Here is a 13,209-nt window from a genome sequence, read left to right on the forward strand (position 1 = left end):
TAGGTGCCTCGGCTGATGTTCAGGTCAGTTTATACTCAAGTATATATGGTAATAATTTTTTTCCTTCCTACTAGGGACTGGTTTGGTTAAAAGATGAAGAAGCAACACATTGTAAACTTTGTGAAAAGGAATTCTCACTTTCCAAGAGAAAGGTAAGGAAGATAGGAAGCCATTCTAAGATTTTTAGTACAAAATGGCTTTTAATTATGTTTTTTCTATTCTCTTTAAAAATCATTTTATTAAGCACCACTGTAGAAACTGTGGGGAGATTTTCTGTAACGCCTGCTCTGACAACGAGCTGCCATTGCCGTCTTCACCAAAGCCGGTTCGGGTCTGTGATTCCTGCCACGCACTGCTGATTCAGAGATGCTCATCTCACCTGCCATAGACCACAAACCGAGACTGTACAGAACGGAAGGATGTACGCCCGATTAATGTTAGCCCTTCAACTTTCCGTCAGTATTGGTACTGTTTATTTTCCATATATCCAAACTCATAGGAGCAAAAAGTTTTCAGTATTTTCTTCAACTTAAAAAAATAAGCAAACCTTTAAACTGAAACAAGAAAATCACTTTAGCTTCATCTCTAATTGATATAATCATGTAACCTTTAAATCCATTGAAAGGCTAGCTAGCATAGCTAACACCTATTTTGCCTTATCTTATAAAAGCCTTCTTAAATTTAAGGCTTCAGATTTATTCTTCCAGACTTTAGATAATCTGATATATCATCTTCATAATGCACTTTAAAATATCACAGCTCTCAGATTGGAAATGTACAAAACTTTCTCGAATAAGTCATATTCTAATCTAACATTTTGGTGAGGTTTCAACTATATTTGCCCTCACTTCACCTCCCTTTTTGATTTTTTTAAAAAAAATTGGTCTTTGCAAGTTTTCCCTTTGATAAGACTTAAGACTTTTAAGTTTTAAAAAATTTGTATCAAATTTCCATTCTGATAATCATGAGGTTATATAGGGTTGCAATCAATTTCAAGGCAGTGGGTTTCACTCTCTTCATATCAAAGTCGATATGTATGGTAGACTGAACAGCTGTCAGGACTTCAGCAGATGAAGATCAATGCCCTACCCATGATGTCCTTGGTCTAGCTTAAGATTCAGTAAATACTAATTTGACTGTACTTACAGCATACCAAGAATGTGTGTAAAAAATGTTAACTATGTTATCACTTGAACAGAACAGTATCATTAGGGAATCTTACCTTATTAACTATGTTTTGGATTATTTCAACAGTGCACTTTACTTCTGAGAGTTTACGTTACACTGAAGAACATTCCAGAGAGGGTGCACCCTCTTCCCCTGCATATGCAATCACTTTCATTTTGCAGATTCTTTTCAAGCATATGCTCTAAGGTTTAAAATTGTTTAATATACAGTTTCCTAAATTTGCTAAAGTTTTAAACTGGTATTTTACTTGAAGATCTATTTTTTTCTGTAGCCCATGAGTTTTCAGTCAGCTTTTGAGGTCAACTTTTCTTGGAATACTGATAGAAATGTCCAGATATGAATTATATTCTTGAACAGTTTTTGTATGCTAGACTGAGATTTTTATTGTTGGTTAGTGGCATAAATGGGTAATTTCCAATACTCCTTTTTAAAATACTGTGCTTGGCAAATGTAAAAACCGTCATTTCTAGTCATCGTTGATGAATTTTTTGCCCCTGAAAACTTGTGCCACCATCAACTTGGGCTTTTCTTTGGGTGGCAACTTCTCTAACAGCACTTCTACTTGTGCTGTTTCGTTTAGCATATTTTAAAAATCGTTTATACTTATTTTGGAACTTTATTATAACATTCACAATTTGTATTTTGTGATTGTGATCTTACACTACTTCCTAATTAAGATTTGTTCCCACATAACACTTTCTCACTCAATGTTATCATGGTGCCAAGGAACTGAGACTGTAATTCTACACTGCAATGTTTTTAACAAAATGTGACATTAAAAAATCAAAAATTTGAAAATTTTGCTTGCTTTAGGATTGGAGTTCATCTTCCACTGAACATTTTATATTTTTATTACTAAAAGGTTTTAAGAGTGGGACCCTTGGATAACTGGCTGAGTATAGGCCATCGCGTGACCTTCTCCCAAAAAGCAGAAACTGCTGAGCCACTAAATCAAACATACACAGTAGTGTCCTCTTATTGTGATCTATATCAGTAACCGACACAGTATTCTAGGACAGACGCCATACTGGTATCTCCCACAATGATATTTATTACATTAATAACATTTCTAGCAAAAGCAAGTAACAAGTTCAATAACTAGATTCACATTAACAGGTTTCCATTTTGATCCATTAGCCGAATTGCAAAAAAGCTATATTGATCAATGGGATAAAAATAAAAAGCACCTTTTCCTTGCTACATTATTTAACATAATGGCCCTAAAAACTCCAAGCAGATGTTAGATGCAAAAATCCAACTGCATGAACTGACTCTGAGACTATGACATGGACTTGTCTTACATTTAAAAAAAAAAAGTCACTTATACAATTATTCTCAAATCATGTTTTAACTATTGGGCAGGAAACTGAAAATACATTTGTGAATTACACTCCACAGTAAATATATATTTATATGCTGAATTCTCATGTCATTGGGAACCTAACCAAAGACATCTTTGCGACAACTCATCACTTTTTAGAAACCTTTTTTGATTACTTCTGTTAAGTGCTGAAGGGGAATATATTCTAAAATCTAAGGATAGAATTTAAATTTCAACAGTCTCATGCTCCACAGAATTTGTAAGTTCAGATACCTCTTAGATCATTTCAGTGCTGACAAATGACATTTGAAAAAGAATATAGAATTTGCTGGATTTATACTTCTGAATCCACCTAAATTCATCTTTAGGCTTTATATTTACAGTATTATCCAGTAGAAATTAAAAGACACGCTGCTCTTTAAGCACTATAGTCCAGATGTCTGCTTAAGATGTGCAGCTTGTGCAGAGGTGAGCCATTGCCCTCTAAAACTACACCATGCCACTACTTGTAGAGCTCATAAGACAACACACTAACCCAAATCTTTTGAAGGCAGCACATCCTTAGGAGTAACTGTATATAAAAAGTATCAACATCAGTGGTTTGAATATAAAAATTTATTTAAGTCAAAGTATGCAACAAATAAAACCTACAGAAAACATGTTCTCATCACAATCTTTTGCTTTACCAAATAATATCTTTGAAAACACATTCCTTCAGTCATTATAAAGTTCTTAAAATACAAAAGAAATTAAATCTGTAAGAAAGTCTAGTAGACCAGATGCTGTTGCCAGGACTTGTGTTGTTAGGTTATGACTCAGTACATTCCACGCCATCCACCTCCACTCATGCCGCCTTGCCCGTAGTACCCTCCACTGCCGCCGCCACCGCCACCACGGCCTTCAAAAATAAAGCCATGAAAATAATTTAGTATGGTGTCAGATAATGCAAGCAATGTATGAACTTATAAATAACTATGCCTCCTCACATATGGGTACTACTACAAGTTTAATAGAGCAAAAGCCAGACACTTACCATAACCACCCAAGCCATCAGGAGTGCCGTATCCTCCACTGTAATTGTTCCCCATTCCCATTCTTCCAACAGATCCATATCCTCCCTGATTATCTAAAAGGAGAGAGGGGACAAGATTGAGAGGAACTGCTAAGTGCACAATGCTGCTTACACTTTAATAACGTTACAGAGTTGGTCACATACCCATTCCATCTCTGCCATAGCCTCCCATTCCAGAACCTCCCATTCCAGAGCCGCCTCCAGGAGTAGAATTCAAGAAGAGTTCAATGTATCGATGTTCTTTAAAGAGAAAAATGGGAGAAGACAATGATGGATATTTACTGCTATTTAGCTGCACAAGTATGTTTGCCAATTTCTAGTGGGGAGATAAGATTATCATTGAAATGTTATAACCTTGAACAAGCAACAAATTGTTTGGGTTTCAGTTTCCACTATACAAGTTAATTCTTAGAAATACATTCCAGACCCAATCATAGAACTGAACTAGACCAAAACATTTAACAAGTTCCGAATTTCATGGAACTTAAACACCATTAATGTCCTCAGAGGCATGAAAATTTAGTCAAGCACAAATTAACCTTTCTACCCTTTCCTAATGCGAGCTCAAATTCTCTCAAATGTTAGGCTGAATACTTTCTCTTCAAAATTTCTTTCTTAGCTTTAGTGGTAACTCTTCTTTACAAACAGATTCATCCAACGATATTCAATACCTACCACAGGCTATGTGGTTTTAAGTGTTTGTTAATGACCTAAAGATAAAGAGGTCAGGTCCTCTTAAAAAAATGCTTACTTCATAAGCGAGGTCACACCTAGGAAGAGAGCATGCTAAGGACACAACTTACGCATGTTATTCTTATCTTTAGACATGGCAGCTACTGCATCTTCATGTGTCACAAACTCTACATCTGCTTCTCCTGTTGCTCTGCCATCGGCTCCAATATCAATATGAACTCGTATTGGGTTTAGTGGTGAGAAGAACTAAATAAAACAAGGTTTTCTTTTAAATTCAGATGATTAAAAAAGTAAATAGCCACATTCCTTGGTTTTAAAATACTCTCCTCCCCATTCCTATGATACCGGCCTAACAACTACAGACATTATCAAGGTTCTGCAAATATAAGCTTACACTTAAGTTAACCTTTCAAAATAAACTAGGTAGTCAACTGAATTATGAAGGTCACCGAAGATATAGGAAAATGTGCAGTGACATGGGTATATCCTGAATCAGATGAGTGGGACTTGTTAGTTATGATGGGACTGAAATGACGTAGCTGTTGTGGGGAAGTATAGAGCTAAAGTGCTCATGTGCGTGCGTGCACACACAATCCCCCCCCCCCCCCCGTGGCAATTTCACACTGAAAAGGAGCCCTGCTGGCATGGTAGTTACACATAGGGATGCTAACCACAAGCCCACAGTTTTAAATCAACAGCCATTCCTCCAGGGAAGAAAGACAAGGCAGGCATTCTATTCTCGTAAATAGTCTCAGAAATTCACAGGGACAGTTCTACCTTCTCCTGTATGGTTGGTATGAGTGGGAACTGACTAGGTAGAGGTGAGGTTGGTTAGCTAGTACATCCCTGTAAGATTTGAAAGTAGACACAACAGGTAAGTAAGTGAACCAATGCTCACTGAAGCGCTCTTCACAACAAATAAGAGGTGGAAACCACCTAAACACCCATCAACGGATGAATGGATGACAGTGATACACCTACATGTGGTATGTACTCGGCAAGAAGCTGAAGTCTTGAGACATGCTAGAGCGTGGCTGAGGGGGCAAGCCAATCACAAAAGGTCAAATAGTGTCTGACATGGTGTATGCAGTTAATTGCCTCCATGAGGAACGGCCTCCTTTGCCTTGTGATCAGAAGTAGATGGTCCCAGTGACCAGTATTGAACACTGAGCTAAAGAACCCATAGAAGAATCCTGGTCAAATGGAAGGAAATGTAGAACAGAATTTCAAATTTTCATCTATTCTTGGTGGATGTACTCCTGAACTTATTATCGTGAGATATCAAATCTTTGAACAGAAATTTCCATGGAATAATCTAAAAGCCAAGGTAATTAGTTGAGATCTATCTAAAGAGAATCAAATTGACAATAACAACTTGAAAGATCAGATTAGGAACCTTAGGGAGAGGGGCAAGTGGTAGGAGTGCTAAGAACAATTACACAGCTTGACAAATGTAAATGATTCAAGAAAATTGTACACGTAGAAACTATTGAACAAATTGGTGTTTTACTGTGTATATTCTCAACAAAATTAAGGGGAAGAGAATTATACAGCCATTAAAAATGTTCTTAATTTAGACACCAGCATAATAAATGAGCAATTGTGAGGATACTTACATTAGCAATGTCATTTTCAGTTGCACGAAAAGGCAACCCTCTCATATGCACAAAATGACCACCATGAAAACCTGAACTGGCATCACCAGCTCCACCATAACCATGTCCTCCCATACCTGGAGGATAAAACGTCCAATTATCAACTACTCAAGCACTCAAGGAAACACTGCAGCAAAATACATCTTTCCCTATACAGACCTACTTTTTTCTGTCAGTCCCAAGAGATCTTAACATTTAGTTGTTTTAAGCATCAAATGGAGAATTATCCGTAAGGCATGTTAATTCTATGTACTATAGAAATGCATACAGAAATATACCTGAATTGCCTGTTTTTAAATTAGTCATCAATCTGTCCTACCACCTAGTGGTTGCCATATATTAATATTTACTTGAAAATGTCTGTAACATTTATTTTACCTCTTCCATCTCTCATTCTGTCATCAAAGCCATCATTTCCATAGCCATAATTATTATAGCCACCATAGTCATCAAAACCTCCATAACCTGTGCAATTCAAGGAGAAATACATGAACATATGTTCTAGAGATAAATTTTATAATCCATTTCTCAAAACATATTACGTTTACATTTCAACCATTAAGTTAGCAACTTTTTTTTTTAAGTTAGCAACTCTTAACTGCGTGTACAAGAGGACATCACTTAACATTTGGTTATCAAAAGGCTAAATTCAGACCCGCAAATTTAATTTCACACTGATGCCAAACAAAACATTTTCATTTTCAGATCTGAGTAAGTCATTGAGGTGTCAATATGTGCATCAATCATGTCCCATAGCTGGCCATGGGATTTTATATTTTCATGAACAGGTTTTAAAACCTAGTAGGTACTGAAGTTACTGCCATTTCTGTATTTCTTGACAAAGTGTCAGGAACATTAAGAAAATGACAACAGAACCTTTGTTCATTAGATACACATACCACCATCATATCCATCACCTCCTCGTCGCATTCTGTCATACATACTTCCACGCCCAGCTCCATAATAACCCCCTCTTCCTCCTATTGGTCTATCATATGGTCCCGGTCGCTGTCCCAGCAATCTTCTTGGTGGGTCATAAAATCCTTTGATTTCACTCCTGCTACTTCTGAAGATCTCAATATACCTATTTAAAAATGTTTTAAGGTACAAGTGTCAGCATAAATGCATTAGAGTAAATAATATTGGACAAAATGCAGTAGTTTGTCTACATCTAGTTAATAACCCAATTTAAATTTCCTAAGTACACTATAAGTTAACATTTTACACCTACAAACTTAAATATTTAAGTTTTACATCGACAAATTAGTCATTTGCAAATTCATAAATATAATTTGTTTGTTTCCTTTAGTACATGATAGGTGTTTAAATAGACGATTACACAAAAACATTTATCAACATCCTACAAATGGAAACAATCTAATTTTAATTTACATAAACTATTTAGCATTAACTCCCCACCCAAATCTGTAGTTTGCAAGTTAAATTTAGATAATTATCAATTATCAAGCTACCCCAGAAAAATATTATGGTTACCCCCCCATTTAATAAAGTGCCCCACAACCCCCAAAATTAAAAATTTAACACCATCCCAAACTCTCCATCCCCACCTGTGCCCTATTCTTTCCTTGTGTTTCCCCAGAGCATTTTCTGCTATCTCCTTTGAAGCAAACTGCACGAAGGCCTCCCCTGTGCTTCTCCCCTGGTAGTCCATCGTCAATGTTATCCCATTTGGCACGATTTCCAACCCTTTAACCCAAGGACAAATAACCCCATCAAGGGGAACAGTGTTAAAGGCTGAAACATTCCCATCTGAATCAAATACTTATAACAAGTCTAAACAAAACAAAACAAAACAAAACAAAAAAGCTTAGTTTCCCATCACCCCATAATACAATCTGAAATTTTCTTTCATTATTGGATTAAATAATTTTCTGCAACCAGTGTCTTTTAAAATTACATACATACTCTAAAGCCCACCTATATTATGTAAAATAAATAAATATTTAAAAAGCTTCAAATAAAGTATAACTAAACTCCGTATGCTAATCCATGGTTTATTTCATCACATATATTTACTCTCAATTAAGTTTACTGGGCATCAGTTCTTACACATTCTCTAAATTCTGTAGTAAAAGATTAACTGGAGGCACATTTAATAGTTTAGAACACTAACCAAGACATAATTAAAATTTAAAAATTTAAAAAAATAGGTTTACAAATTAAAAAACAAGTAACAATAGTTACAAAACATATAATTAAACTACTACTAAACTTTGACTAATACTAGAGGTACCTTGAAAGAACTGAACTATTTCCTCTTTGCTGCAACCAAATGGCAGTCCACGAAGTCGTACTGTCCCATCACTAGCGTCATTTGGACCATTATGTTTCATAACCCAATCCATCTCAATACCGTTTGATCTAAATGCTATAAAAAAATAAACAAGCACATAAAGTAGTCAATCAAAATATACTCTTGCCAGAGGCACTGAAGAAACCCCTCAGTGGTATCACAACAGGAAACTTTACAGGGCAGAGTGAGTGGCTTGTATACAACACCAAGAAAGCTTACACTGTGCGGTAGACCAACAGACGAAAATGGCAATGAAACTCCCTCACTGCCCCAAAGAGCGTGGCATTTCTAAGGTCTAAGTGTTGCCCAATTTCAAGTAAATGTATACAATTTCCACCATCAGTCCAAAAACTTTCCATAATTTGAGAACTGTCATGTTCAATGTCAGCTCCTGACTTTCTTCCCGCCAAACTTTAATCACTATTTTATTGTTTACCAACTATTTACCCAAATTGTTTCAAATTCTAATTTATTCAAAAGTTGCAGTACCAGATGTCACTCACATTGAGAAACAGATTATGTGCTACTTTGGACGCGGGAAGCATTACATGTTTGAAATTAATCTTGGATTTAAATCTGAACACATTTCAACAGCTTTTGAAAGCGAGGAAAACTCCATCCGTAATTCAACCAATTCAGAGATTGCTTATACACACACATAAATATATATACATTCAAAAGGTAAAAGGATACAAACGTCCTCCTCCTCCAATACGAACCCATCCACCCAGTTCTCAGAAACACCCATCTTTCCTTTTAAAAGTCCAGAAAGTGCGAGGCTAATTAGAAGTCCTTCAGCTGTAGAAACTTACCACAGCTATACAAATTTCACTATGCAGTAGGAATTCTACTCACCTGGTATTTCAAACATTTCCCTTACCACCACACCTCCCCTGTAAACAAAAATATGTTCACGTGACTCCTTCACGCTTGAGGATTTTTCAAGTCAACAGTATGCACCAATACTAAATTTCACTTGACCTAATTATCTGGTCAATATTTAGGGTGGCCTCTGCAAAGACTAATTACCTTAACCTAGAATTTATAGACCTAAGATAAGCTAATGCAGAGATTCTCCAAATATGGCTATTACTCATACTTTGCATGTGAATCTGCTCCTCTTAAAACGTTTCTTAAAAGCCAGAGCTCTCAAATGCCATTCTAAACAAGAGAATAAAAATGAGGAATCAGAATTTTTAACTGGCATTACAGCTAATTCTTATGCATGCACATAAATACCTGAACCTTTGTGAACCCCCGCCCCGTTTGAATCCCTATTCTTCTAGGCACTGGATTTACTTAAGCAAACTGCTTAATCGGAGAGCCCTGTGTTCACAACTGTGAAACACTGACCTACACCTCACCGCTTGGTCTGTGCCACATGGTAAGCAAAGGCGAGTACTGTTTCTGAATCTTATGTGATCCTACAAAGCTAATGAAATACACATTAAAATACTTGCACTAACTTGAAAAATGACTTAAATTATCCTTTTCTTTTGTCTCAAAGTCTAAAGTAGAGGGAAGAGATTACAAGGATTAGCTCAACAACTCAATTTACTGCCAGGGCGACTCATAGCAACCCTATAGAACTGCCCTGTGGGTGGGTTTTTGAGATGTAACTCCAGGGAAGCAGATTAGCAGTCAAACCACATCACCACCTGGTAGTGAACTACAAAGTGAAAACGACAAAAACTTTCTACTCCACTCCCAGAGACAATTTCTACCTGGTCCTCTAAAGTTGCTGTGAGTCGAAATTGATTCACTGATTGACTGGCAGGGAGTTTGGTTTGAGGGCAGGTAAGAGTGAAATCAAAAGCATTCAGAAATCTCTACCAATTCTTTGAAGTGTGTGTCTCCTGTAAATGGTATTTTAAGAACAGAAGAAAGAAAAAGCATAAAGAATCCAAAAGTCCAATTTACTTCCGCATGGAAAAATGAAGCCAATCCATTTTCAAAAGTCTAAGTGTGGTTCTAAATTCTTCCAACTTTTCTTTTTCAATGTAAAGATACTGTTTTCAGAAACAAGTACGCCCACCCTCAAAAAAACCCAAAAACAGTAGTTTTGAATCAGCTTGTACCAATGAAAAAGACCTCTTATATAAATAAAACCTTGAAGATTAGAAAACACAAGTGTTGAAATGGCTAATTCTGGTGGAGACCATTTCTTTTATAAAGGGCTATATTGTAGTGTAGCATCAACACACCTAAAATCCAGCAACACAATTTAAAATTGAGTAAATCTCAATCAGATCCTTAAGAACTGAACTATTTTATGGGGGAAATCTCCACACCGTGAGCGTACACACTAAGGGTGGGGGTGGGGAAAAGCTTAACCCTTCAACACCTATTTAAAATGTTAATAGTCTATAGAGCTCTCATTATACCGGACAGTCCATCATCTCAACCTTTCTTTTTGCACATCTCATAGAAAATTTTTATGCTTTTAAGTTCGGGCATTACTACTAGTTAAAAACACAAGCAGTTAAAGATAACAATTTTATGAGACTACATAGGGTGGTGGGAGTGGCATGGGGGGTAATAATGAAGAGCGTTATTTCCCCATTAACTTTTTGTTTCTTGTAGTTTCTCAAACATACCAAATGAAAAGATGTCAATCACAAAAAACACTTACTGTGATACCAATTATATGGAATGTTCAGAACAGGTAAATCTACAGTCAATGGGAGGGGAAGGTATGAGCATGGGAAATGACTGATATTGGCTCCATAGCCTCTCTTTAGAGTGATGTGATTGGTCTAAAGATTTTAGGTTTCACAAACCAGGCAATATACTAAAAACTACTTAAGTGAATTTTTTGGTATGTGATTTTCTCTCAAAAAAGCTGTTACCAATGACCTGCTGTCACTGTGTTTACCAAAACAAATGATTCATTAAAAAATAAGGTAATGGAGAAAATTAGGTGGATTTCAGATTACAATGTAGTTTTTTTTTTAAAGCAGGGGAAAACCATCCGACTAGGAAAGCTGTTAGTCATGTTATATACTACTTTAAACATATCCAAGGAAACCCTGGCTGGTCTTTTAAAAATCCACTAAAACCTGTTTCAAGGTAGGGGGCTAGCCAAGGAGGTTTTTTTGCCCCCCTGCCTTTTCCTGAAGCTACTGTTAAGAGTAGTTAACAGTCTTACAGATTCGTATGGAAGCTTTTATTCTGCGGACTTCCTCAACCCCTTTTCACTGGCTTTAGTGAAAATTACCCATCCCACCCTACTCAGGACCAAAAATCACCACCCCACACCCTATGGCTGAACTTCCGGTTATCCATTTAGTGGGTTTTTTCCTTTGACCAAATATCACTATATTCCTTTAGTGAACCCTAGTTTATGTTCAAATATTTTCATATTGGCTTTCTTGCCGGGGGTGGGCGATCTCGAAAGCACAACCCTTGGAAAACACAGTTCACTAGGCCCAGAGAACCTATTGGAAAAATTCCTATTCCACAGTCCTGTTCGCAAAGTCACCCATTTTCCTGATTCCTAAACGAGTTCAAACCTTTCGGGTCAGCACGAACACCCGCCCCCCGCCCCCCTGGAAAACGAGTACGTACTCTTTTCGCAGTTCCAAGTCTGGACTCTAAGGGCCGGCTAAGGGTCCTTTATTCCTTCCCGGAGACTTTCCGCTTACCTAGCGGCCCTGGAGACCGGGGAGCCAGGCGGAGCACTCCCTCCCCCCGTCCCGCGGCCGAGCCCGGCTTCCAAACCTTCGCCAGCGGGCGGCGGGATTACAAAGGAGGCCATCCTTTGTCCTGGACCCGGGGAGCTGGAGCGCGCCCTCGTCGCCACCGGCCTTCCTGCCCCCCGTGCCAGCCTCTCACCGGGAATCTGCGTCAGAAGCAACTCCCCGTCCCGCCAGCCCAGGTCGCCCAGCTGAGGGGGCGGCGGGCGGGCGGCCGCGGGGGAGGCCGGGCCCATCCGGCGCCATTTCCACCGGGAGCGCGTCCGAAGACCCAGCTCCCGGCCCCCCTCCTGCCCAGCTTCCCCTCCGCGTGTCTCGCCCCAGCCTCCTGCCCGTCGCCTACACCGTCCCCCTCCCGCCGTTGGCTGCCGTCTTGGGAAGCTGGGAGCAAAAAACCACCACCAACGGGGAAGGGCGGGAAGCCCAAGTGGCCGCGCCACCGAACGCAAAATGGCGGAGGCTTAACAGCAGGAGGGGAGGGGGGGGAGAATAAAAAAGGATTAAATGGATGCCCCCCACTTCGATCTTCAGCTTCGTCCACCGAATCCCCCCTCAACCCGTGCTCCCGGCGGCAGCTCGCCATCCTCGGGGGAGGAGATCGCCGGGGAGGCACAGCCCGGCCGCCTCCGAGCTGCGACCTCCACGCTTCCCTCCGTCCCACCCAACCCCCGCCCGGTTGCTTTCCTTCTTCTCCCGACTCCGCTCTCAAAACCACCAGCCCAACCTACCCCCTGTTACTTCAGATACCCTGTCGGGAGACAGTAACGGCGGCTCCGGTGCCCACGGGGCGCGGTCGGGAGAAGGGAGCTGTCTGGCCTCGCGTAGCGCTCCTCACAACGGCCCTTCCAACCGTCTCCTACGGCGACAACCGCTGAGGGAGCTGCGTAGCTGAGCGAGTGGCCGGGGGGGATGGGAGGGAGCGAGCGAGGAGGAGGAGGGGGCGGAGCGAGGGCAGCGAGACCGGCCAACTCTCGCGAGACCGGGGCGCCCGTCCCGGTCGTGGCGCGTCGGCTAGGACTGCGCATGCTAATCGGGCGCGTGTGGGCGGGCCAGGGTGGGGTGCTCGGCGCGCGGAGGAGGAAAGGTTACAGAAAGGCGCGAGCTCCGCCTTCTTGGCTTCACGTGGAGCCATTAGCTGCTGAGGCGACCTTGTTGCCGCGTTGGAAAGGCTGAGGAGTCTACCGGTGTGACCCCACCACGAACGAATGCCTCACGCCAGTTTCACTTACGTGGAAAAGGTACCTTCCAACTGCTTTGGTCGCCAAAAACGC

The 13,209-nt window shown here is 39.9% G+C and overlaps 3 protein-coding genes across 9 annotated transcripts in view; 2 read left to right on the plus strand and 1 right to left on the minus strand.

Moving 5' to 3' along the window:
- The window catches only part of RUFY2 (RUN and FYVE domain containing 2), a 39,221-nt gene extending 37,606 nt beyond the window's left edge, over window positions 1–1,615 (plus strand). For all 3 annotated transcript variants that reach the window (XM_075533380.1, XM_075533379.1, XM_075533378.1), the window contains exons 17-18: window positions 75–152; window positions 245–1,615. In XM_075533380.1, the coding sequence (XP_075389495.1) occupies window positions 75–152; window positions 245–388 (222 nt within the window). In that variant the 3' untranslated portion in view covers window positions 389–1,615. The remainder of the gene's footprint in view (window positions 1–74; window positions 153–244) is intronic.
- A 1,491-nt stretch (window positions 1,616–3,106) lies between these two features.
- On the minus strand, window positions 3,107–12,846 carry HNRNPH3 (heterogeneous nuclear ribonucleoprotein H3). 4 transcript variants are annotated; one of them, XM_075533355.1, is made up of 10 exons: window positions 12,667–12,846; window positions 8,184–8,318; window positions 7,498–7,636; window positions 6,829–7,013; window positions 6,308–6,394; window positions 5,891–6,006; window positions 4,385–4,520; window positions 3,726–3,821; window positions 3,543–3,635; window positions 3,107–3,407 (listed from the first exon to the last, which is right to left on the minus strand). In XM_075533355.1, exons 2-10 carry the CDS (start codon window positions 8,293–8,295, stop codon window positions 3,325–3,327), a joined length of 1,047 nt encoding a protein of 348 aa, XP_075389470.1. In that variant the 5' UTR covers window positions 8,296–8,318; window positions 12,667–12,846; the 3' UTR covers window positions 3,107–3,324. The 4 variants fall into 4 exon arrangements, with proteins under 4 accessions (XP_075389470.1, XP_075389471.1, XP_075389472.1 ...); XM_075533356.1 differs by having other exon boundaries at window positions 12,686–12,844; XM_075533357.1 differs by lacking the exon at window positions 12,667–12,846 and having other exon boundaries at window positions 6,874–7,013.
- Window positions 12,847–13,001: 155 nt separating this feature from the next.
- PBLD (phenazine biosynthesis like protein domain containing) overlaps window positions 13,002–13,209 on the plus strand; it is a 45,039-nt gene continuing 44,831 nt past the window's right edge. For both annotated transcript variants that reach the window (XM_075533664.1, XM_075533663.1), the window contains exon 1: window positions 13,002–13,176. The gene's annotated coding sequence lies outside the window, so the exon portion shown is untranslated. The remainder of the gene's footprint in view (window positions 13,177–13,209) is intronic.

This window comes from Tenrec ecaudatus, chromosome 16 (genome assembly GCF_050624435.1).
Source record: "Tenrec ecaudatus isolate mTenEca1 chromosome 16, mTenEca1.hap1, whole genome shotgun sequence".
NCBI lineage: Eukaryota > Metazoa > Chordata > Mammalia > Afrosoricida > Tenrecidae > Tenrec > Tenrec ecaudatus.